The sequence below is a fragment of the Lepisosteus oculatus genome, chromosome 12 (assembly GCF_040954835.1).
Source record: "Lepisosteus oculatus isolate fLepOcu1 chromosome 12, fLepOcu1.hap2, whole genome shotgun sequence".
NCBI lineage: Eukaryota > Metazoa > Chordata > Actinopteri > Semionotiformes > Lepisosteidae > Lepisosteus > Lepisosteus oculatus.
The window spans coordinates 38831661-38851982 of NC_090707.1; the positions used below are offsets into that span (position 1 = coordinate 38831661).

The 20322-nt window shown below is 53.8% G+C and overlaps 2 protein-coding genes across 6 annotated transcripts in view; both read right to left on the reverse strand.

Annotated features, from left to right (window-relative positions):
• Positions 1–8017, reverse strand: LOC102686227 (coiled-coil domain-containing protein 134). Of its 5 annotated transcripts, XM_069197045.1 has the most exons (9): positions 7961–8017; positions 7636–7751; positions 6806–7540; positions 4548–4708; positions 4070–4191; positions 3677–3761; positions 3093–3274; positions 2603–2674; positions 1–1840 (listed from the first exon to the last, which is right to left on the reverse strand). In XM_069197045.1, exons 4-9 carry the CDS (start codon positions 4654–4656, stop codon positions 1715–1717), a joined length of 696 nt encoding a protein of 231 aa, XP_069053146.1. In that variant the 5' UTR covers positions 4657–4708; positions 6806–7540; positions 7636–7751; positions 7961–8017; the 3' UTR covers positions 1–1714. The 5 variants fall into 5 exon arrangements, with proteins under 5 accessions (XP_069053146.1, XP_069053149.1, XP_069053147.1 ...); XM_069197048.1 differs by lacking the exons at positions 6806–7540; positions 7636–7751; positions 7961–8017 and adding exons at positions 4935–5036; positions 6369–6799; XM_069197046.1 differs by lacking the exons at positions 6806–7540; positions 7636–7751; positions 7961–8017 and adding an exon at positions 6369–6799.
• The window catches only part of LOC107078894 (meiosis inhibitor protein 1), a 22185-nt gene continuing 9342 nt past the window's right edge, over positions 7480–20322 (reverse strand). Inside the window, exons 12-31 of the mRNA XM_069196284.1 lie at positions 19728–19842; positions 19041–19111; positions 18267–18408; positions 17605–17716; positions 17229–17289; positions 16549–16643; positions 15468–15648; positions 14914–15061; positions 14348–14635; positions 13932–14103; positions 13505–13612; positions 12912–13022; positions 12570–12724; positions 12292–12376; positions 10192–10370; positions 9607–9688; positions 8574–8680; positions 7961–8276; positions 7636–7738; positions 7480–7540 (exon numbers count right to left, since the gene is read on the reverse strand). Coding sequence (XP_069052385.1) covers positions 7480–7540; positions 7636–7738; positions 7961–8276; positions 8574–8680; positions 9607–9688; positions 10192–10370; positions 12292–12376; positions 12570–12724; positions 12912–13022; positions 13505–13612; positions 13932–14103; positions 14348–14635; positions 14914–15061; positions 15468–15648; positions 16549–16643; positions 17229–17289; positions 17605–17716; positions 18267–18408; positions 19041–19111; positions 19728–19842 — 2692 coding nt within the window. The remainder of the gene's footprint in view (positions 7541–7635; positions 7739–7960; positions 8277–8573; positions 8681–9606; positions 9689–10191; positions 10371–12291; positions 12377–12569; positions 12725–12911; positions 13023–13504; positions 13613–13931; positions 14104–14347; positions 14636–14913; positions 15062–15467; positions 15649–16548; positions 16644–17228; positions 17290–17604; positions 17717–18266; positions 18409–19040; positions 19112–19727; positions 19843–20322) is intronic.

Below are 20322 nucleotides of genomic sequence, written 5' to 3' on the forward strand. Positions count from 1 at the left end.
TTTTCAGTTTAAATGTTATTTAATAAGTATGTGTTTTTCTTCCTCCTCTTTGAATTCAAGTAAACAGTAAGGTCCCACAATACACATCATGGTATACAATAACAGTCAAGGTTAGAAGACAATCCATATTTTACCTTTAAAATATACAAGAATGAACCAAACAACAAGTACCTGTGCTGAACTCCCATGAAAAGAGTACAGTACTGTGACCCCTAAATAAACCATTTCTGCCCAAGAGTCTCAGCAGTGTCACCTGGTGGACAGGTAAGGTAAAAACAGGCACTGCAGTAGGATACAGTGCAGGGACTTGATCACATTCTTATGATAATGTCACACTGCTGCTATTTTCTTCAAAGTGCCTGCAATGGACACTGCACTTCTGCCAGCAATACACTGCCGAGAGCCACTCAGGATTACTGCTGGGGTTTACAGAGCCGGACACTGCTGTCCGTCCACCTCTGGCCAAAGATGCCACAGGCTCATCGTTAATCACAGTTAAGAATCAAAGGTATGATAAAGTAAAAAAATAAAAAAAGCAAAATCAAAACAGCAGATTCTAGAGCATGGGGACTGGTTTGTCTGTGTTAATTTACAATTAAGAGAAAAAACACAACATTTTGAATCCTCAGGAAGTGCCGCACCTTGAAGTCCTGGTCAGTAAAACGGGTTTGTTGATTCTGTCTGTTGAACAGACGGTAACTCTTCCTCCAGAAGAACGGGCCAATCTTCCACATGACAGCCTTGTTGCTCTGCGTCGGCCCGTCTGTACGGGTCTTCAGCAGCCCTAAAGACCCGGCCCCTGCTGGGTCAAGACAGCAGGCCTGGTGTGGGGGCCGCAGCTGGATCAGAACCACACAGATTGAGTCCAGCTCCGCTCTCTGGGCAAGCGCTGGGGCTCGTGAAGGCCTCCCCTGGGCCTGCGACGTGCTCACCTTTCCGACAGCCTCGTCTTCGCGGTCTCGGTGAACCGATTTCTCCGAGTCTCAGCGGCGTGGCGGCAGTCTGTCAGCCCTGTCACGGGTGATGAGTATAATCAGCGCTTGTGAGAAGGATGACGGGGCGTGTTGTTCTGCAAGGTGCTCTTGTGTTTCCGGTCGTCGGTGGTCATGGGTTTCAGTGTCCGTCCAGGAGCAGCTTCAGTCACCACCTCTGCGTCCGGCTGGAGCAGAATCGGGACTGCCGCCACTGAGAACTGGATCAGTTCTGCTCAGCCCTACACACTGCCCTGCCCATCGGTCCCCTCCCCCTGTCTCTGCCCACAGCCCCCTCCCTCTGTCCTCCCCCCCCCACTCTCTGTCCCCGCCCACAGTCCCCACCCACAACCCCCCCAACGCTCTGTCCCCACCCACTCTCTGTCCCTGTCCACAGTCCCCGCCCACAGCCCCCCGCTCTCTGTCTCTACCCACAGCCTTCCCCAACACTCTGTGGTATCTCCCCTCCCTCCATCTCCACAGAGCGTGCTGTCTCCCCTCCTCCATCTCCACACAGCGTGCTGTCTCCCCTCCCTCCCTCCATCTCCACACAGCGTGCTGTCTCCCCTCCTCCATCTCCACACAGCGTGCTGTCTCCCCTCCCTCCCTCCATCTCCACACAGCGTGCTGTCTCCCCTCCTCCATCTCCACAGAGCGTGCTGTCTCCCCTCCCTCCCTCCATCTCCACACAGCGTGCTGTCTCCCCCTCCCTCCCTCCCGGTGCCCCAGTGCCAGTCTGTGCGCTATAGCTCCGAGCGGGAGCGAGAGATGCGCGGCCCCTTCCTGATCTCTTTCCTCTTCTCCTCTTTCCTCCGGCGCTTCTCCTCCTCCCTCAGCACCCTCTGGAAGGCCTCGGCCGTGTGCAGGACCTGCAAGAGGGAGGGAGTGTCACACCGTCACAGATCCCTGCCCCCGAGCGTCACACCGTCACAGATCCCCGCCCCCGAGCGTCACACACAGGGCAGAACTCAGGACAAGGTCTCTCTCAGTGTGTGGTGCAGTGTGCACACGCGTCTGTACTGTTCCAGCGGTCTCTCTCAGTGTGCACACGCGTCTGTACTGTTCCAGCGGTCTCTCTCAGTGTGCACACGCGTCTGTACTGTTCATGCGGTCTCTCTCAGTGTGCACACGCGTCTGTACTGTTCCAGCGGTCTCTCTCAGTGTGCACACGCGTCTGTACTGTTCACGCGGTCTCTCTCAGTGTGCACACGCGTCTGTACTGTTCACGCGGTCTCTCTCAGTGTGCACACGCGTCTGTACTGTTCACGCGGTCTCTCTCAGTGTGCACACGCGTCTGTACTGTTCACGCGGTCTCTCTCAGTGTGCACACGCGTCTGTACTGTTCCAGCGGTCTCTCTCAGTGTGCAGGGCAGTGTGCACGAATGTCTGTGGTCTGTACTGTGCACGTGGTCTCTCCAGTATATCCAGTATTCTGCTGCCTCTCTCAATACTGACCAGTGCAATGTGGACAATATCCAAATATGTAAGCAGTTTCTGGTGTGCACAGTGTGTATGGTGTGTACACAGTGTGTGCAAGGTGTGCAGTTTGTGTGTAGTGTTCTTGTCGTCTCTCTCAGTCTAGTAGGGACCAGGGCTCTCCACAGCCTGCACAATGTGTGTCCTGTACTCACATCGTCTCTCTCGGTGCGGTAGGGGTTGGTAAAGTCAGGAGACTTCTCGATGATGCCCAGCTCCTGAGCCATCTGAAACACACAAGACAATATTGTTACTCAGAAGATCACAGCAGAGTCCCACTGACTGGAGGAGAGACACTCTCACTGAGAGCTCACAGCAGAGTCCCACTGACTGGAGGAGAGACACTCTCACTGAGAGCTCACAGCAGAGTCCCACTGACTGGAGGAGAGACACTCTCACTGAGAGATCACAGCAGAGTCCCACTGACTGGAGGAGAGACCCTCTCACTGAGAGCTCACTGCAGAGTCCCACTGACTGGAGGAGAGACACTCTCACTGAGAGCTCACAGCAGAGACCCAGTGACTGGAGGAGAGACACTCTCACTGAGAGATCACTGCAGAGTCACAATGACTGGAGGAGAGACCCAGCTCTCACAGAGTCCCACGCCTCAGTGTGGTTACGGAGGCTGTGTGTGCCCAGGCTCACCAGTGTCAGGACGTGCTGGTGGGCGCCCCCAGTGAAGACCCCGGTCTGGTTGCAGAAGCTGAGCCCCCAGCGCAGCAGCAGGTTCCAGTTGGCGTTGCGGTCGAAGTAGTGGTGCACGATCCGCGGGAAGCGCAGGGCCACGTCGCCGAAGAACGCCGTGTTCTCCACCACGTGAGAGTACGCTGTGGGCAGAGCCGCAGGGGGTTAGCGCCAGGCCGCGCGGCTCGGGGCGCACAGCGCTGGGAGCACCCCGCGATTTACTGCCAGCTGCTCGGACAGGACCCGGCCCCGCCGGCCGGGCAGCAGGGCAGCCCCCACCCCGAGACCCCCGACACTCCCGAGACCCTGATACCCAGAGACCCCTAATACCCTGAGACCCCTGCACCCCGAGACCTCTGACATCCAAAGACCCAACTCTGAGACCCTTGCACCACGAGACCTGATACCCCAAGACCCTAACACCCTGACACCCCAAGACCCAGAGACCTTGAGACCCGGTACATCTGACACCCAGAGGCCCCGAGACCCCAATACAATGACAACCTGTCACCCCGAGACGGCGCCCTGGGCAGGTGGCGTCTGACCTTCCTTGAGCTTGTCGTCCAGGGGGAAGGGGTCGTCAGGCTGCATGTTGGCGGCCATGAGGACAGCCCTGGAGTCCTCCAGCACCTGCAGGAACAGGGGACTCGTGTCCACATGCGCGTGTGGGTACAGCACCCCACCTCTCACGTCACGCATCTCGCCGACCTCACACATTTCACAAATTGAATAAAGACAGAGCTCTTTACTGACTGTCCCTACAGTCTCTTTCTCAGTGTCTCTACAGGCTGCGTGTCAGTGTGTCAGTGTCTCTACAGACTGCGTGTCAGTGTGTCAGTGTCTATACTGTCTATACAGGCATTCTGTGTCAGTGCCTATACTGACTATACAGGCTGTGTGTCAGTGCCTATACTGTCTATGCAGGCTGTGTCTTATACCTTGAACAGGCCTTTCAGCATGATGTCAATGATCTTGTACTGCTGGTTAATGTCATTGAGCTCCACCAGGTTCTTCAGGGCTGTCAGCTGATCCTTCCTCTTCGTCTCAAACAGACGCTTATCTGAGCAGGTGGGTCAGGAGCACCAATACCCTTATATATATATATACACACACAGACAAACACACTGGTGCACCAGTACCCTTATTCACACACAGACAAACATACTGGTGCACCAGTAGCCTTATACACACACAGACAAACACACTGGTGCACCAATACCCTTATACACACACAGACAAACACACTGGTGCACCAGTACCCTTATACACACACAGACAAACACACTGGTGCACTGGTACCTTTATACACACACAGACAAACACACTGGTGCACCAAGATTCATATACACACACACTTGTCACTACGCAGACACAGCTCTAGTTGTGCTGAGAGACACAGACCACTCGAGAGGATACAGATCTCCAGGTTGGAGTCATGCCTCTGCCTTTGTGACTCTGAGGAAGAGGAGGAGAGGGCAGTCCCCACCAGGCCCAGCAGCACAGCGCACAGGCACAGCACGTCCATCAGGGGGCGCTGATGAGCACACGGTCAGGGACACAGGCAGGAAGGACCGGTCCTGCAGTAACACAACAGAGCACAGAGGAGACAGACTTAACCGCCGACCTCACTGGTCCAGAACCCCCCAGCTTCTCTTCCAGTCGTCAGCACACTGGTACAGGTGTGGGACTCAGGCTCCTGCAGCAACGCGGCTTCCAGCGTTCCAGCTCTGAGAACACCTAGACAGGTCGCTTCCTCCTTTTAATTACACTGAGTCTCACAGTAGGTGGAAACAAAGCACACACCCTGTTTCTGCTTCACGAACCCCAAAGTGGGCTGAACGTTTTCATCAGGAGGACCCCTGCATCCATTGTCCTCAGTCCAAAAGAGAGCCCGTCTTGTCCCATCTAGACAAAAAGAACATCTGTCCCCACCCCTTCCCATCCTCCTCTTCACTGAAGAGACGTTCCGGGAGCTCCGGGTTCAGAGGACTCGAAGAGGGAGCAGCAGAGCTCTGACACCGAGCCCAGCCAGCCCTGCCGGGGCCCGACAGCCACCAGCCCGCCCAGAATCTCCGAGATCCTGGCTCATTCTGCATGGGCTGGAAGTCCGAAAGCAGCCCTCTCCTCAGCTGACTCTCCAGCTCTCGAACACGTTGCGATGTCAAAGCAGCCGAGAGACAGCAATGAGGCTCCCGGTGCACAGCAGTCTGATCCGCTCCAGGATTTACTACCAGCTGGAGGATCACTATATATATATATGGTATATACAGGGCAACACCAGGGCCTGCAGATTTCACTCTTTATACCTGCTTTTGCTTGTAGGCAGACGTATAGCTAGAACAATACTAAGTGCACTTGCTCGGATTCTGAACTGGCGAACCACGCACAGGAGTTCTAGCCAGGAAAACACGAAACAGATCAGACTGCAGATTACGAGAGAGAGAGAGAATTATCCTCGATAAACAGAATGACTTGAGTTCAAGTCTGTACTGACTGCACCCTTGCCAAGAGAAAACACAATATCTTGCGTTCGGCCTGCAGAATCAACACCAGAGCAGGAGAGAGGCGGAAACAGACGCTGCACAGACAAAGAGGCCCGACCAGCGAGAGCGGCTCTGGGGCTCGGTGAGTTTTTTAATCTTCCACCAGGTGACAACAGGTGCCCACGGTCTCCTGCACACACACACACACGCTGCTCGCTCTCCCTGGCGGAGACGAGTGGTACTGGGTTTCCGGCGGCTGCTCAGCCGACACGGTGAGAGAATTTCAGAGATTCATTCTGATGTTTCAACTGCTGTCGCGCAGCCAGCGAAAATATGAGGGGCTCATTCAATATCTCATCACGGTGTCCCCCGAGACACCACAGCTCATGCACAGACACACATCCTAAATATTTTCAGCAACAACTCACTCAGTCCTGTCTGCCCCTGTGCTGAGCGCTTTCTGCATTTTCCCCCTCAAAGTCGGAAGACTCGGTCTGAGACATTCAAGCCCGCAAACCCCACTACAGCTCAAATGATGTGCTTTTATTGTACCCACCTACCGCTTTCAAATCAATGAGACGTCAACGAGAAACGAATGCATTTCGATACCCATAATCTCCTCCTGCCCACAAGCTCTGCCTGAGCATATCTGAACCCAAAACAGTACAGCAGCCAACGTCCCTGAACACCATCAGCCTACACGACCTGCAGTAAATATCCGAACACAAACACGCATTCGTACAGGAATACTCACGGGGGGGAGATCATCTCATCTATACTTCTTCACACGAAGTCGGTCTCATTCATTGGCCGCAGGCGTGGGACTCGCTTTGAACTCGACGACGGGTTTCTGCTCGTCCGTGATGATCGATTCCCGCAGGACACCGCATCGCGCTCCGCAGAAGTTTGAGGACGTCGCGCAAATTTCTGACACGCGTGATCGCGGGTTTTGTAATGCAAGAAGCCACTTCACAGAGGAAAAGGACGACCGGAGCCGAAACCGTGCGGCGGTCAGGTCAATGCGAGCCGAGACAGTTTCGGCTCTCATCGGGTCAGGAATTAAAGCAGCGAGACGGCTTCTCCTGCGGGACTAATCTCGCACCTGTACACTTCAACCAGCCGGCTTCCCGACCGAGCAAGATGCATGAGAAGGCATTGTAACTGCATTACAGGAACCAGGCACACACTCACCTTCTCCGAGCCGGGGGGGACGCAGGGCGAACAAAACTGAAGAGCCGATATTCAGATTCGCAGATGCAGTATCGCCGTCTCTGCATCCAACCTCGTGTTAGAGTATCATGTATAACTGATACTTATGAATCTTCGCCCCAGGCGCTACTGTACTGCCGAGACTAGAAAATGACAGCTCAGAGGTAAATGATGACGCGGTTTCCACACGGAACGTTAATAGTGGTACGCAGCTCTTAGGGACCCGGTGCGCGAAAAAACGCTTCCCCCCGGAAACACACAAGTGCGTAGGATTCATTGCTTCACGGGCAGACAGATGGAACGACAGATTTTTATTGTGCACAAATAAAATTTGTCATAAATGATACAAATGTAGTATATAAATAAGAAAATGGCAGGAGCCACAAAGTGAAAAATATTAAAAATGTATAAAACCTGAAAAAACAGAAATACAGAGCAAAGCAAATAACGGCCCCCTCCCCTCCTCCTACACATTTTCAGAACAGTTTCACAGAACAGAGAGAGGAATAAAAAGGTGAAAGTTCTGTTCTGAACGGACAGTGGACTGACGGGGCACGCAGGTCCTTACAGCCAGCAGCACACTGTGGAAATCAGCAGACCGATGGTGGACCAGCCCGAGTCGATTTCAGATCTCACCGGCCAGCTCTGCTCCCCCCTCAGCGCGCGCGGGTCTTCACCTGGAAGTGGGACAGGCAGACGGACACCCCCCCGACACAGCTGGAGCAGGCGGGTTAAGGACAGGGAGAGAGGGGAGAGGCCTGCTCACAGGCGGACGGGAGGCACGGTGTGCCGGTGCCTCAGTGAAAGGATACAGCGTCTCCCTGTGGCTGCTCTGCGAGGGAGCCAGCGCCTGCAGAGTCTCCAGCAGACTGCGGACCGCCTGCTGCTCCTTCGGGCCCGGAGGCTGTGGAGATCCTGAGCTCTGCAGCTGAACACAAACATGCCTCACTCCTGTGTGCATGAGAATGTGTGTGTGTACCTGTATAATCAGGCCTGTCAGAGCCTGTGCAGCACAGTCTCCCAGCTCCCTCACTCCTGTGTGTGTGAGAGTGTGTGTACCTGTATAATCAGGCCTGTCAGAGCCTGTGCAGCACAGTCTCCCAGCTCCCTCACTCCTGTGTGTGTGAGAGTGTGTACCTGTATTATCAGGCCTGTCAGAGCCTGTGCAGTACAGTCTCCCAGCTCCCTCACTCCTGTGTGTGTGAGAGTGTGTGTGTGTGAGAGTGTGTACCTGTATTATCAGGCCTGTCAGAGCCTGTGCAGTACAGTCTCCCAGCTCCCTCACTCCTGTGTGTGTGTGTGTGTGTGAGAGAGTGTGTACCTGTATTATCAGGCCTGTCAGAGCCTGTGCAGTACAGTCTCCCAGCTCCCTCACTCCCCTCCTCTCCACGGCCTCGAAGATCCGAGCCAGGTCCGGCTGCCACACCACGTTCGTGCTCCCGTGCTTCAGCAGCTGTGACACAGGTGGGCAGAACACCCCCCCCTGCGTTACCACTGACTCGAGCGCAGGCTGGTCTTTCAGCTGAGCTGACGGCGTTAGAGGAGGGTGTAAACGCCCTCAGCTGTTGCAGCCCCGTGGGGTCCAGGCAAGACTGCCCACACACAAGCCCTGCAGCGCTTCCTCTGCCTGGGTAACCACAGCGGAAGCTGGATGGTCCTATAGGAGGCGTCTGGCTGTAGCAGGTTGGGTGAATGAAAGGAGTAAATGCAGCAGGCCGGCCTGTGTCGGGGTGACCGCGGGGCGCCTCACCAGCGTGAGCAGCGTGAGCAGGGCGGGGTGCAGCAGGCAGCTCTCTCCCGAGCTGAGCAGAGTGTAGAGCAGGAACCGGGTCCAGGGCTGGGACACCGCGTGGAGCGCTGGGGAGACAGGAGCACAGCCACCCAGGACAGCGTCCGACCCCCAGTGAGAGAGCAGAGCCAACACCCACCCAGGACAGTGTCTGACTCACAGTGAGAGAGCAGAGCCCACACCCACCCAGGACAGTGTCTGACCAGCAGTGAGAGAGCAGAGCCCTCACCCACCCAGGACAGTGTCTGACCCGCAGTGAGAGAGCAGAGCCCTCACCCACCCAGGACAGTGTCTGACCCGCAGTGAGAGAGCAGAGCCACACCCACTCAGGACAGTATCCGACTCACAGTGCGAGAGCAGAGCCCTCACCCACCCAGGACAGTGTCTGACCCGCAGTGAGAGAGCAGAGCCCTCACCCACCCAGGACAGTGTCTGACCCGCAGTGAGAGAGCAGAGCCACACCCACTCAGGACAGTGTCCGACCCGCAGTGAGAGAGCAGAGCCCTCCCCCACCCAGGACAGTGTCCGACCCGCAGTGAGAGAGCAGAGCCCTCACCCACCCAGGACAGTGTCTGACCCGCAGTGAGAGAGCAGAGCCACACCCACTCAGGACAGTGTCCGACCCGCAGTGAGAGAGCAGAGCCCTCCCCCACCCAGGACAGTGTCCGACCCGCAGTGAGAGAGCAGAGCCCTCCCCCACCCAGGACAGTGTCCGACCCGCAGTGAGAGAGCAGAGCCACACCCACCCAGGACAGTGTCCGACCCGCAGTGAGAGAGCAGAGCCCTCCCCCACCCAGGACAGTGTCTGACCCGCAGTGAGAGAGCAGAGCCACACCCACTCAGGACAGTATCCGACTCACAGTGCGAGAGCAGAGCCCTCACCCACCCAGGACAGTGTCTGACCCGCAGTGAGAGAGAGCAGAGCCACACCCACTCAGGACAGTGTCCGACCCGCAGTGAGGCCGCTCGCGGTGTGGGAGCCGAGCCGCGGTACCTGTGGGGGGGCTCCTCCGGTGCAGGAAGTGCAGCAGGGAGTCCAGGCAGCCGACGGCAGCGCTCAGCAGCAGCTCCTGCCTCTGGGGAGAGGAGAGTGTGAGAGTGAGGAGGGCCGGGCGGTGCTGTTTCTCTGATCACGCCTCTCTCTGATTCTCTCTGCCTCCGGTAACAGACACACCGGCCTCCCCAGCAGAGGAAGAGCAGCTGTGTGTCCAGGTTTCATCAGTTTTTACAATCTATCAACAATCACCAGATGAAGGAAACAGCAGAAATGTCCACCAACAACTTTAGAACATGTTCCTCTGTTTTAGCGGATACCTACAGGCTTAAGAAACTGCACAAATATGAGAATAATAAAAAGATGGGAACATGCTACTGCGAAGATGTTTAATCAGGCTAGCCACACGCTGTCCAACTGTCTTATTTAATAATAACACACAGTGGAGTATTAAAATAACAAAGATAAGACTCAGAATACCACTAACACAGTGCTATGTTGGTTGAGTATATAATTCTAAAGGTCTCCCGAAGACCAGCGACAGGAGGGCTGAGTTCGATGGGGGACGGGTGGAGCTGTACCGACCTGTAGCAGTAAGGAGTGCAGTGCCGCCATCAGGCAGCGAGCTCTGGAGAGGCCCAGCGGGTACAGCGCAGCCTCCGTCTCCTCCAGGGGGCGCTCCCGCTGCTCAGCCAGGGACAGGGTCAGCAGGGGCGACAGGAAGTCCTGGTCCAGAGCAGTCTGCAGCAGCTGCAGGAAACAGGCTGGAAGACACAGGGAGGCTTGTACAGTACCTGCTACCTGTATTATCCTGCTTTAGCTATACAGTGCCTTGCGAAAGTATTCGGCCCCCTTGAACTTTTCAGCCTTTTGCCACATTTCAGGCTTCAAACATAAAGATATAATTTTTTTATTTTATGTGAAGAATCACCAACAAGTGGGACACAATTGTGAAGTGGAACGAAATCTATTGGATTTTTGAAACTTTTTTAACTAATAAAAAAATGAAAAGTGGGGCGTGCAAAATTATTCGGCCCCTTTACTTTCAGTGCAGCAAACTCACTCCAGAAGTTCAGCGAGGATCTCTGAATGATCCAATGTTGTCCTAAATGACTGATGGTGATAAATAGAATCCACCTGTGTGTAATCAAGTCTCTGTATAAATGCACCTGCTCTGTGATAGTCTCAAGGTTCTGTTGAAAGCGCAGAGAGCATCATGAAGACCAAGGAACACACCAGGCAGGTCCGTAATACTGTTGTGGAGACGTTTAAAGCCGGATTTGGATACAAAAAGATTTCCCAAGCTTCAAACATCCCAAGGAGCACTGTGCAAGCGATCATCTTGAAATGGAAGGAGTATCAGACCACTGCAAATCTACCAAGACCTGGCCGTCCCTCTAAACTTTCAGCTCAGACAAGGAGAAGACTGATCAGAGATGCAGCCAAGAGGCCCATGATCACTCTGGATGAACTGCAGAGAACTACAGCTGAGGTGGGAGAGTCTGTCCATAGGACAACAATCAGTCTTACACTGCACAAATCTGGCCTTTATGGAAGAGTGGCAAGAAGAAAGCCATTTCTCAAAGATATCCATAAAAAGTCTCGTCTAAAGTTTGCCACAAGCCACCTGGGAGACACCCCAAACATGTGGAAGAAGGTGCTCTGGTCAGATGAAACCAAAATCGAACTTTTTGGCCACAATGCAAAACGATATGTTTGGCGTAAAAGCAACACAGCTCATCACCCTCAACACACCATCCCCACTGTCAAACATGGTGGTGGCAGCATCATGGTTTGGGCCTGCTTTTCTTCAGCAGGGACAGGGAAGATGGTTAAAATTGAGGGGAAGATGTATGCAGCCAAATACAGGACCATTCTGGATGAAAACCTGTTGGAGTCTGCAAAAGACCTGAAACTGGGATGGAGATTTATCTTCCAACAAGACAATGATCCCAAACATACAGCAAAATCTACAAAGGAATGGTTCACAAATAAACGTATCCAGGTGTTTGAATGGCCAAGTCAAAGTCCAGACCTGAATCCAATCGAGAATCTGTGGAAAGAGCTGAAAACTGCTGTTCACAAACGCTCTCCATCCAACCTCACTGAGCTCGAGCTGTTTTGCAAGGAAGAATGGGCAAGAATTTCAGTCTCTCGATGTGCAAAACTGATAGAGACATACCCCAAGCGACTTGCAGCTGTAATCGCAGCAAAAGGTGGCTCTACAAAGTATTAACGCAAGGGGGCCGAATAATATTGCACGCCCCAATTTTCATTTTTTTATTAGTTAAAAAAGTTTCAAAAATCCAATAGATTACGTTCCACTTCACAATTGTGTCCCACTTGTTGGTGATTCTTCACATAAAATAAAAAATTTATATCTTTATGTTTGAAGCCTGAAATGTGGCAAAAGGTTGAAAAGTTCAAGGGGGCCGAATACTTTCGCAAGGCACTGTAATTCCCCTATTCTGTCACAGCTCTTTCTCCCACACTGCACCCAGTGAGACACTGTTCATTCTCATCCTATAGGTGTGCACACTGCACCCAGTGAGACACTGTTCATTCTCATCCTATAGGTGTGCACACTGCACCCAGTGAGACACTGTTCATTCTCATCCTATAGGTGTGCACACTGCACCCAGTGAGACACTGTTCATTCTCATCCTATAGGTGTGCACACCGTACCCAGCAGGAGACTGTCGGTCTTCTGCTTTCTGAAGCCGAGCAGCAGAAGAATTCTGTCCAGATCGAGGGTGATACTCTTGTGGACCTGAAGAAAAAGAGATGGGGAGAGGTGAGAGATTAGTAGATTAGGGGAGACGACCCGGGAGAGGGAGAGTCCAGAAACAAACAGCAGATGGAAGGTGAAAACGAGAGACTGTACCTGAAAAGCAAGAGAGAGGACAGACAGTACAAATTCCTGGAGTACAGAGTGTCTGCAGGGAGCCAGTGGCCCAGCGTACCTGTGCGGAGTGAGTGTGCTGCAGCCGGAGCAGAGAGTTCAGCAGCAGGCAGGCGCAGCAGAGCAGGGGGCTGGCAGAGGGGGGGCCGGGGGGCAGCTCCAGGGTGGCCTGCAGCAGCTCCATCAGGCCGGTGTTACACAGCAGCACCGACACCGCTGGCACAGAGAGGAGAGCCAGACAAGCCTCCATTCGGACATGAGAGACTACTTGCCAGTTCCTACAATATCTGTGTCCGCTCTGTGTTGTGCTTGGTGTTCAGTGTTCAGACTGTAACACCTGTGTGTGGAGGCATCTTCTTTTAATATGTCTCTATCAGCAGTGCCCTGACCCCAGGCCTCTCACCTTTGTTAGTGCAGGTATCTGGGGACAGTGCCAGGCACAGGTACATGTAGTTGAAGGCTGGCTGGAGGACCTCAGTACTGCAGGACGTCAGCTTCCCAGCCAAGTTACTTACTGCACAGAACAAGGTGTACAGTTTGACTTAAGCGCGTCCTGCCAAAAGCACAGTACAGCTCAGTAGAGCCCAGTGAAATCAGGGTAAAAGGGCAGTACAGTGCAGTAAAGCCTAGTGAGGACTAGTGAGATCATGGTAAAAGCACAGTAAAGCCCAGTGAGATCAGGGTAAAGGAACAGCACTGTGCAGTAACGCACAGTGAGATCATGATAAAAGCAAAAAGCAAACTCCGCTGCCTGAACGATAAACCATTAAACATACTGTACCACAGGGACTGTGTAGTAACGCCAAATTAAAGCACAGCACAAGCATGAAAAAAAGGAATAAACTCAAACGATCCCTAGAGGAATACACAGTGGGGTGTGTTAAGTCCACAGTCTCGGAGGGGTGCCCTGCAGTACTCATTCTTCTTCACTGGCGTTCCAGCCCTCTCCGAGCCCCCGCGGTTAGCCAGCCTGTGAACGAGCGCGCAGACCCGCACCGTGATAGAGCAGCTTGACCGCAGTGCTGTCCAGGTCCCGGCCAGCGGAGCCGCCCGCCGCGCGAGTCAGGCACAGCAGCCGCAGCACCAGCGACAGCGGCCTGTGAGCTGCGGGGCACAGGAAGAGGAAGGGGGGAGCTTCAGCACAGGAGCACTGGGGCTCACAGGCTGGGACAGCACATTAACCGTCTTTGCCCTTCACTCTGAATATCACTGCTGCAAACGGTCGCTGATTGGGGATAGTGTTTCACTATCAATTCATGTTGCTGCGTAAAATCTGTATCCATGTGGCACTGGCCTAGCAGACAGGAAGTGAAGGAGAGCCTGATTGCCAGCAACTACTGCTGCACACTGTATTGTTGTGCATTTGATAAATAAACTTTGATTTGATTTGTTGTCTGTGTTTGCTGCTGTAGGAGTGTGTTACCTCCCAGTATCTGGGGGTCGCTCTCGATGGACAAGCACTGCAAGATCTGCAGCATCCGGGGTCGCAGGAGGTCAGAGGCCAAGGTGTCGCGGCCGTCGCAGCCCTGCAGGTAGGCTGTCAGCACCAGCAATGCATTGTGGGCTAGCTTGGCCTCCCCAGTGCAGACGACACCCTGCAGGAGACAGGAAACGGCAGCGTTATACTGACGAACAAAGCCTCCTGGCAGGACCAGACACTGCGCAGGCCTTTGAAAACACAGAAAAAACTAGCAGGGCAGCTTTCAGCACTGTTTGCTAAACTTTTTGAACAGCCCCACCTAGTGTTACAAAAACATCGCTGTGTTTCAGGAGACGGTGAGCTAATCTGAGCACGATACTCTGAAACACGGCCCAGCTGTCCTCCCCCCTCCCGCTCACCAGCAGGGTGAGGGCCGCGGTGGGGCTGCTTTCGATGACAGCAAACAGGGCCGCGTGGCTGCCGCCCTGCTGTGGCTCTGGGCCCGGCGGCCCGGGCGAACCAGGCCCGGCGTCTTCAGCAGGGGGCCCGGGGGCCTGGCCCAGCCAGCTCTCGAGCGCGGGCAGCCCGAACTGCTCGGTGAGCTCCGAGTAGCGGAAGAGGAAGTGCAGGACGGCGGGGTGGTGGGTGTAGAGAGAGGAGAAGGTGGGCGCCGCCGACAGGGCCTTCCTGATGGCGTGCACAGAGGCCTGGGGGAGAGGAGGACAGACCACCCCCGACAGTCCTTCTCACAGAAAGCCAGAGAACACCATCACTTTCTGAAACCGACAAGTCCTTCTGGTTTCTGTAACTGTAACTGATGAAAAAGCACACCCCAAACTGATTAAACTTCATCACAAAGCAGAGAACATGTCGCCTCTTCCCTGGTGCCAAGTGTTTTGTTCTTTGCAAGCCTGCTGTACGGCCCCGAGCCCCTGCTGCCCCCCCAGCCCAGCCGAACCCCGACAGCCGCGCCCAGTGGCTGTACCCCGTCCAGGGCGGGGCTCCTGTCCTGGGTCGCCGACAGCAGGAAGAGGGCGGCTCTGAGGGCCCAGGCCGGGGGGCAGTCACCCCGATCCTGCAGGGAGCCCAGCAGGGTCACCACGGCCGGGAACAGGGCCTCGTCCGGCAGGAGCCTGAGGAACACATGGAAACACATGGAAACACATGGAAACACATGGAAACACATGGAAACACATGGAAACACACGGAAACACACGGAAACACAAGGAAACACACGGGACAAGCCATGCTGTCCCAGATCTTCCCACCACAGACCAATGATACAGTAATGACAGATCTTTCAGGAAACTGCTGGATGAGACCCCGAGATCACAAACTACCAAACAGGCGGGCTGTGCCGAACGGCCTCCTTCCGTTAATAACCCCTCCAACGTTCTCCGAGTTTGATCACAGCGTATGTACAAAACCGGCCGGACTCGAGACGCGAGGGAAAGCCGAGCCGATGAGGCAGCCCGCTGGAGTGAGACCGAGGCACACCCCCGACGAGCGGGAGCGCGCGGCCGCGGAGGGGCTGCCCACCGGTCGCGGTGCAGGAGAGCCAGGTGCAGCAGAAGCAGCAGGGTATACTGTGCGGCTCTCAGCCCCTGGCGCGCGGTGCCCGCGGGTCCGGGGTCCTCGCGCAGCAGGTCCGGCCACTCCGAGAGACGGGCGCACAGGCCGGGCAGGCTCCTCGCCAGCACCCTGCCCACCTGCTGCAGGTCTGCGGAGACACACACACCCACTCACACAGGCACGGGAAGCGGTACCGGGAACCCAGGGGCGGTCCAGCAGGACGGTGTCACGTCTCGCCCTCAGCCTGTGTGCAGGCTCACGTTCAGTACATGAGGAGCTCCTGCCCTGACAAAGACCCACCCCTGGTGACTGAGCTGGACCGAGGCGTGTGCAGGACACTGTGAGCTGCACTCACCCAGTGTGGCAGAAAGCAGGGGCTGTAAGACTTGTGTTAGGTTTTACTGGACATACAGTACTATTCTCTCACGGGTACAGCAGACTCAAGGGCTCTGGTCTAACACTATTGTGTACAGAACTATAAGAATATAAGAGAGGGTTTTCAGCACCCACACTGTGGTAAAGACTCTTTTTAATGTCCAGGCTGGAGGTTACTGTACATTAAACTGCAATGTGTTATAATATAAGATCACTTTATTGGCCCTAGACAATTTCTTGTATTAGGAGTTTTTCTTTTCACATACCCCAACTTGCTCACCTTGAGACACACAGACAGGGTGAGAAGCTGGGGGTCAGAGCGCAGGGTCAGCCATTTATACAGCACCCCTGAGCTGTTGGGGTTAAGGGCCTTGCTCAGGGGCCCAACGGAGTAGGATTCCTCTGCCGGCCGCAGGACACGAACCGGCAACCTCCCAGCCACAGGTCCAGATCCTGAGCCACAGAGCCACAGCTCTGCCCCACATGTAACATGCAGGGTGTTGTTTGCTGTGCTGTACAGATTCTGTGACTCCCAGGGCGGACAGAATAACGCATTCAGCTCCAATGCAGTGTGGTGAATTACATTCCTTTCTTCGATGTGTGATGTTAGCGATGTCCTGGTCAGTCTGTAGCGAGCTGTACTCAGTTAGAATACAGTGCCTGTGTCACTCACCCTGCTGAGCAGTCTCCGCTGTGTCCTGGTCAGACAGCAGACACAGACACATCCTCTGCAGCAGCTCGGAACAGGCTGCATTCACAGGGGTGTTCCTGGGGAGACAGGAAGGTCACGCCTGCCCAGACCTCCCAACCCCAGTGATGTTTTCCACTATGCCCCCAGACAAACACACGAGCCCTTTCAAGCCCTCACAGAGCTGGGCTTTGGCACAGCCTGCATGGTAACTTTGTCATTGAACTGATCAGCAACTAATTAACGAATTTACAAGCTCCACGTCCACACAGTGAGAAGCGTTCCCAGGCCCAATATAGGAATGGCAACCTGAGTACTAGGATAAAGACAGGGCTTCACTAAGCCAGCTCCTCCAGAACCCACCCAGAATCCAGTTTCTCTCCAGCAGAGGTCGCAGTTAACCCACTGGCCCATGAAGTTTACAACCGTTCAAGGGGTTCAAGCAGCTTGTTGAGTAATGAAGCCAGCAGGTTGGCGAGGTAAGTTGAGTGCTATTCGTGTTTTTATGTTGTTAAAACAATGGCATGGCAGCATGGAAACAGTAAATCAATCTAAGAATAAATATACATTTGTATATTCTCACACGTCTTGTTCACCAAAATAAAGATCAAAGATACGGTAATTATTAAGTGTGGTGTTTAAAAACAAGGCTTTAGTGTCCCCACCTCTGTCCTGAACAGAAAGCAGCCTTCAGCTCCACCGTCAGTTTGAAGAACGAGCACGATGCTGTGAATTACAGACGTCAAGCCAACAATTCAAATCCACACTCCCAAAATCCCCAATCCCAAAATCCACACTCCCGAGAACCCGATTCGCCCCTGCCTGTCCGGCAACAGGAACTGCTGAGCGAGGTCTTTAATGTAAAAGCTCTGTCGAAGGGTCAGTGGGACCCTTGGCATGGCCAGCGCTTGGGCACAGAAGCTGCTGTAGAGCAGTGGATTACGAGTGTGGTCTGGCTGTGGACTCTCATTAAAACCTCTATGCTATTAAAGCAGAAAAATGAACAGCGCCCTCTCTGTGGTGGTGGTCGGCCTATCTCACCCAGTCTGGCGGAGAACTGGTGCATCATGCTGGGAACGAGGGTGTACTGGGCGCTGAGGATAGAGAAGAAGACCTGCAGCACTGCGGCACTGGGGCCCCTCTCACACAGGCTCTGGGGGACAGGCATGAGAATACGACAAGAAACACTCGCTCACATTTTTACTGTTCCTTTCCCAGACAAATCTGTCTGGCCAGTGCTACACGCCTGCTGCCTACAGGGGTTAGAGACAGGTATCCCCCCTATGAGAGGGTAGGGTTATAGTACTCTACCTGCAGCGGTTAGGTACCCTTTCTATGAGAAGTTAGGGTTAGGAGTACCTCACCTACAGGAATCAGGATTAGGGTTTCCTGCCTATGAGAGTTTAGGGTTAGGGTACCCTACCTACAGGAATCAGGATTAGGGTACCCTGCTTATGAGAGTTTAGGGTTAGGGTGCCTTACCTACAGGAATCAGGATAAGTGTACCCTGCCTACAAGAGGTATCCCCAGGCGTGAGGCTAGTCAGGACAACAGAAGTATGGGCACGAATTAAGCATCATGTGATATAAAGTATCTGAAACTGCCGGTGTCAGACAGGTCTTTAGTGCTGTAAAAGCTGAGCAGTGAGCTGCCTCCCCTTCCCTGTGCCTCTGTTTTATGTGTGTGTGCGTGTGCTGACTCACAGTGACTGCGGGGATGCAGACGGCACCACAGGTCTCCAGCAGGAAGAGGGAGAACGTGTCCAGGGTGTCTTCGCTCGGCCCGCCTGGGGCTGTGAAGGCGTTCTCCTTCAGAGAGGGCTCGCCGGCGCACTGCTCCGCCAGCCTGTGAGGACGCACACCGGAGACGCTCGCACACTAGCTGGGCTACACCGGTCTGTGCAGCGCTGTCTCGCACTGTGGCACTCTGTTGTATTACAAGATGCTGGACTCTGTACAGCTGTGTGTTGTACTAAGCAATACCAAGCTGTACTATATTTTACTACAGTTTACCACACTGTGGTGCATTCTGGTATTATACAGAGCCAAGGGCCTTGGCCTGCAGTGGAGCTGGAGAAGCACTGTGACTGACGGGACATGATCAAACATTCAAATGAATCCCTCTGTCTGCACACCCTCCTAAACATAGTTTAGTTTGTTTAATCGTATGTAACCAAAAAAGGTTGGACGTCTTTTAAATCTATTTTAATGCATCTGGGCATCTGCAAATATGTAAGACCTGACAACAAATTAAAAAAGTTGAGTGAGCCAAATTATTTCAACCGACAATTCCATAGGAATAAACACTGGCAGCCACAGTACAGGAAAACGCTGTGTTGCGCTTTCACTGTGCTGCATCTTTATATTTATTCATTGGGATCATGCTTTTATCCAAAGGATGTCACGGGTGCAGAGAGCAGTGTCGGCGCGCAGTGCCAGAGGGGGCCGAACTCTGTACTGTTGAGAACGGGGCTGTACCTGCAGGCCGTGTGCACAGTCACCAGCGACTGGAGCAGAAACTCTTCCGCGCTGCAGGCCTGGCCGCTGGGCTGAGCTCCAGGAGGGGTCACACAAGGAGTCCCCGGAGACCATCGGACACAAACACCCGATACAGGAAAGACGAGATGCCTTCAGGATTTCTACAAATGCATACTGTAGCACGTACCACCCCCCTGATGTCGGCGCACTCGTCTTAATTTAACGACCACTTCCGAGACAAACGAGACATGGAAGGGATAACACAGAAAAGTAAGAGCTGATCAACAAACAATACATTAAGTACGCCTGGTAAGTAAGCAAATCTCATTGTCTGGATGGTTACGATACCTGACTGTAACTCCAGGTTATTAATCATGTATTAATATCCCATGGACACTAGTGACACCAGTCTGACTCCTAGTCATGGGTGCAACAAGCCAGGCAAGTCTTTTGTAGATTACCCCTGGGATGTCACTGTTTCACCGGTTTCCCTTGATTATCCCGCTGGGAATTCACTGTTTTCCCCTGAACACAGGTCTGGGATTTCACCATTTTCCCATGATCATACTGTGAGCTTCATTCGCTTTTCCATGACCTCCCACCTGAAGCACGATTCCAGTTTGCTTCGTGATAAATCACCCTGCTTGCCGAGGCGGGGGCACGAGGCTGAAACAGCCCCACACTCACACAAGCTCTGCGCGGTGCTGCGGACGGCCAGGGCAGGTCTGCCACCCTCCTCATCGCTGCCTCTATCACGCCCTGCAGCTCCCGGTACTGAACTGGAGTGGCCATGTGGTTCAGCCTGGCAGCACACAGAAAAAGAGACTTCTGAAAGGTGGAATTGGATGTACTGAGCTCATTACAGAAAGCCTGGCTGCTGCTGTTAGGTCTCCAGTACTTAATACTTGTAGCGAGTGCAGAGTATATTGACACAGCCCAGCCACAAGGCTGAAATAGCACAGTCACGGGGCTCAGGAATGCCTTGTTCCACACCTAACCGTCATACACTAGTAGAATATCATGTAATATACTCTAAATATATAAAAATCTCATTTCTGCTTTGACACCGAGCGACGATGAACTGAAGCAAACCGACACAAGCAGGTTTAATTTTCTCTTCGCTGCAGTTTATTACGGCAGGCTGGCCGCACGCCGTGAACTGCCAAAACACGGTGTTTGTGTATAAACAGACCCGAAGGACGCGGAGCCTCGTGCACGCTACCAGTGTGGACGGACGCTCTCTCACTACAACAGACACGTGACAAGAGGCAGACTGATGTCA

Bases quoted from the DNA above. Each gene is read 5' to 3' on its own strand.
- LOC102686227 (XM_069197045.1), bottom strand. From the start codon at position 4,656: ATGGACGTGCTGTGCCTGTGCGCTGTGCTGCTGGGCCTGGTGGGGACT. The intron at 3,762-4,069 runs GTATAAGACACA...CTGTTCCTGCAG, and splicing joins TGCTGAAAGGCCTGTTCAAG to GTGCTGGAGGACTCCAGGGC. The intron at 3,275-3,676 runs GTCAGACGCCAC...CTCTGCCCACAG, and splicing joins GGACGACAAGCTCAAGGAAG to CGTACTCTCACGTGGTGGAG.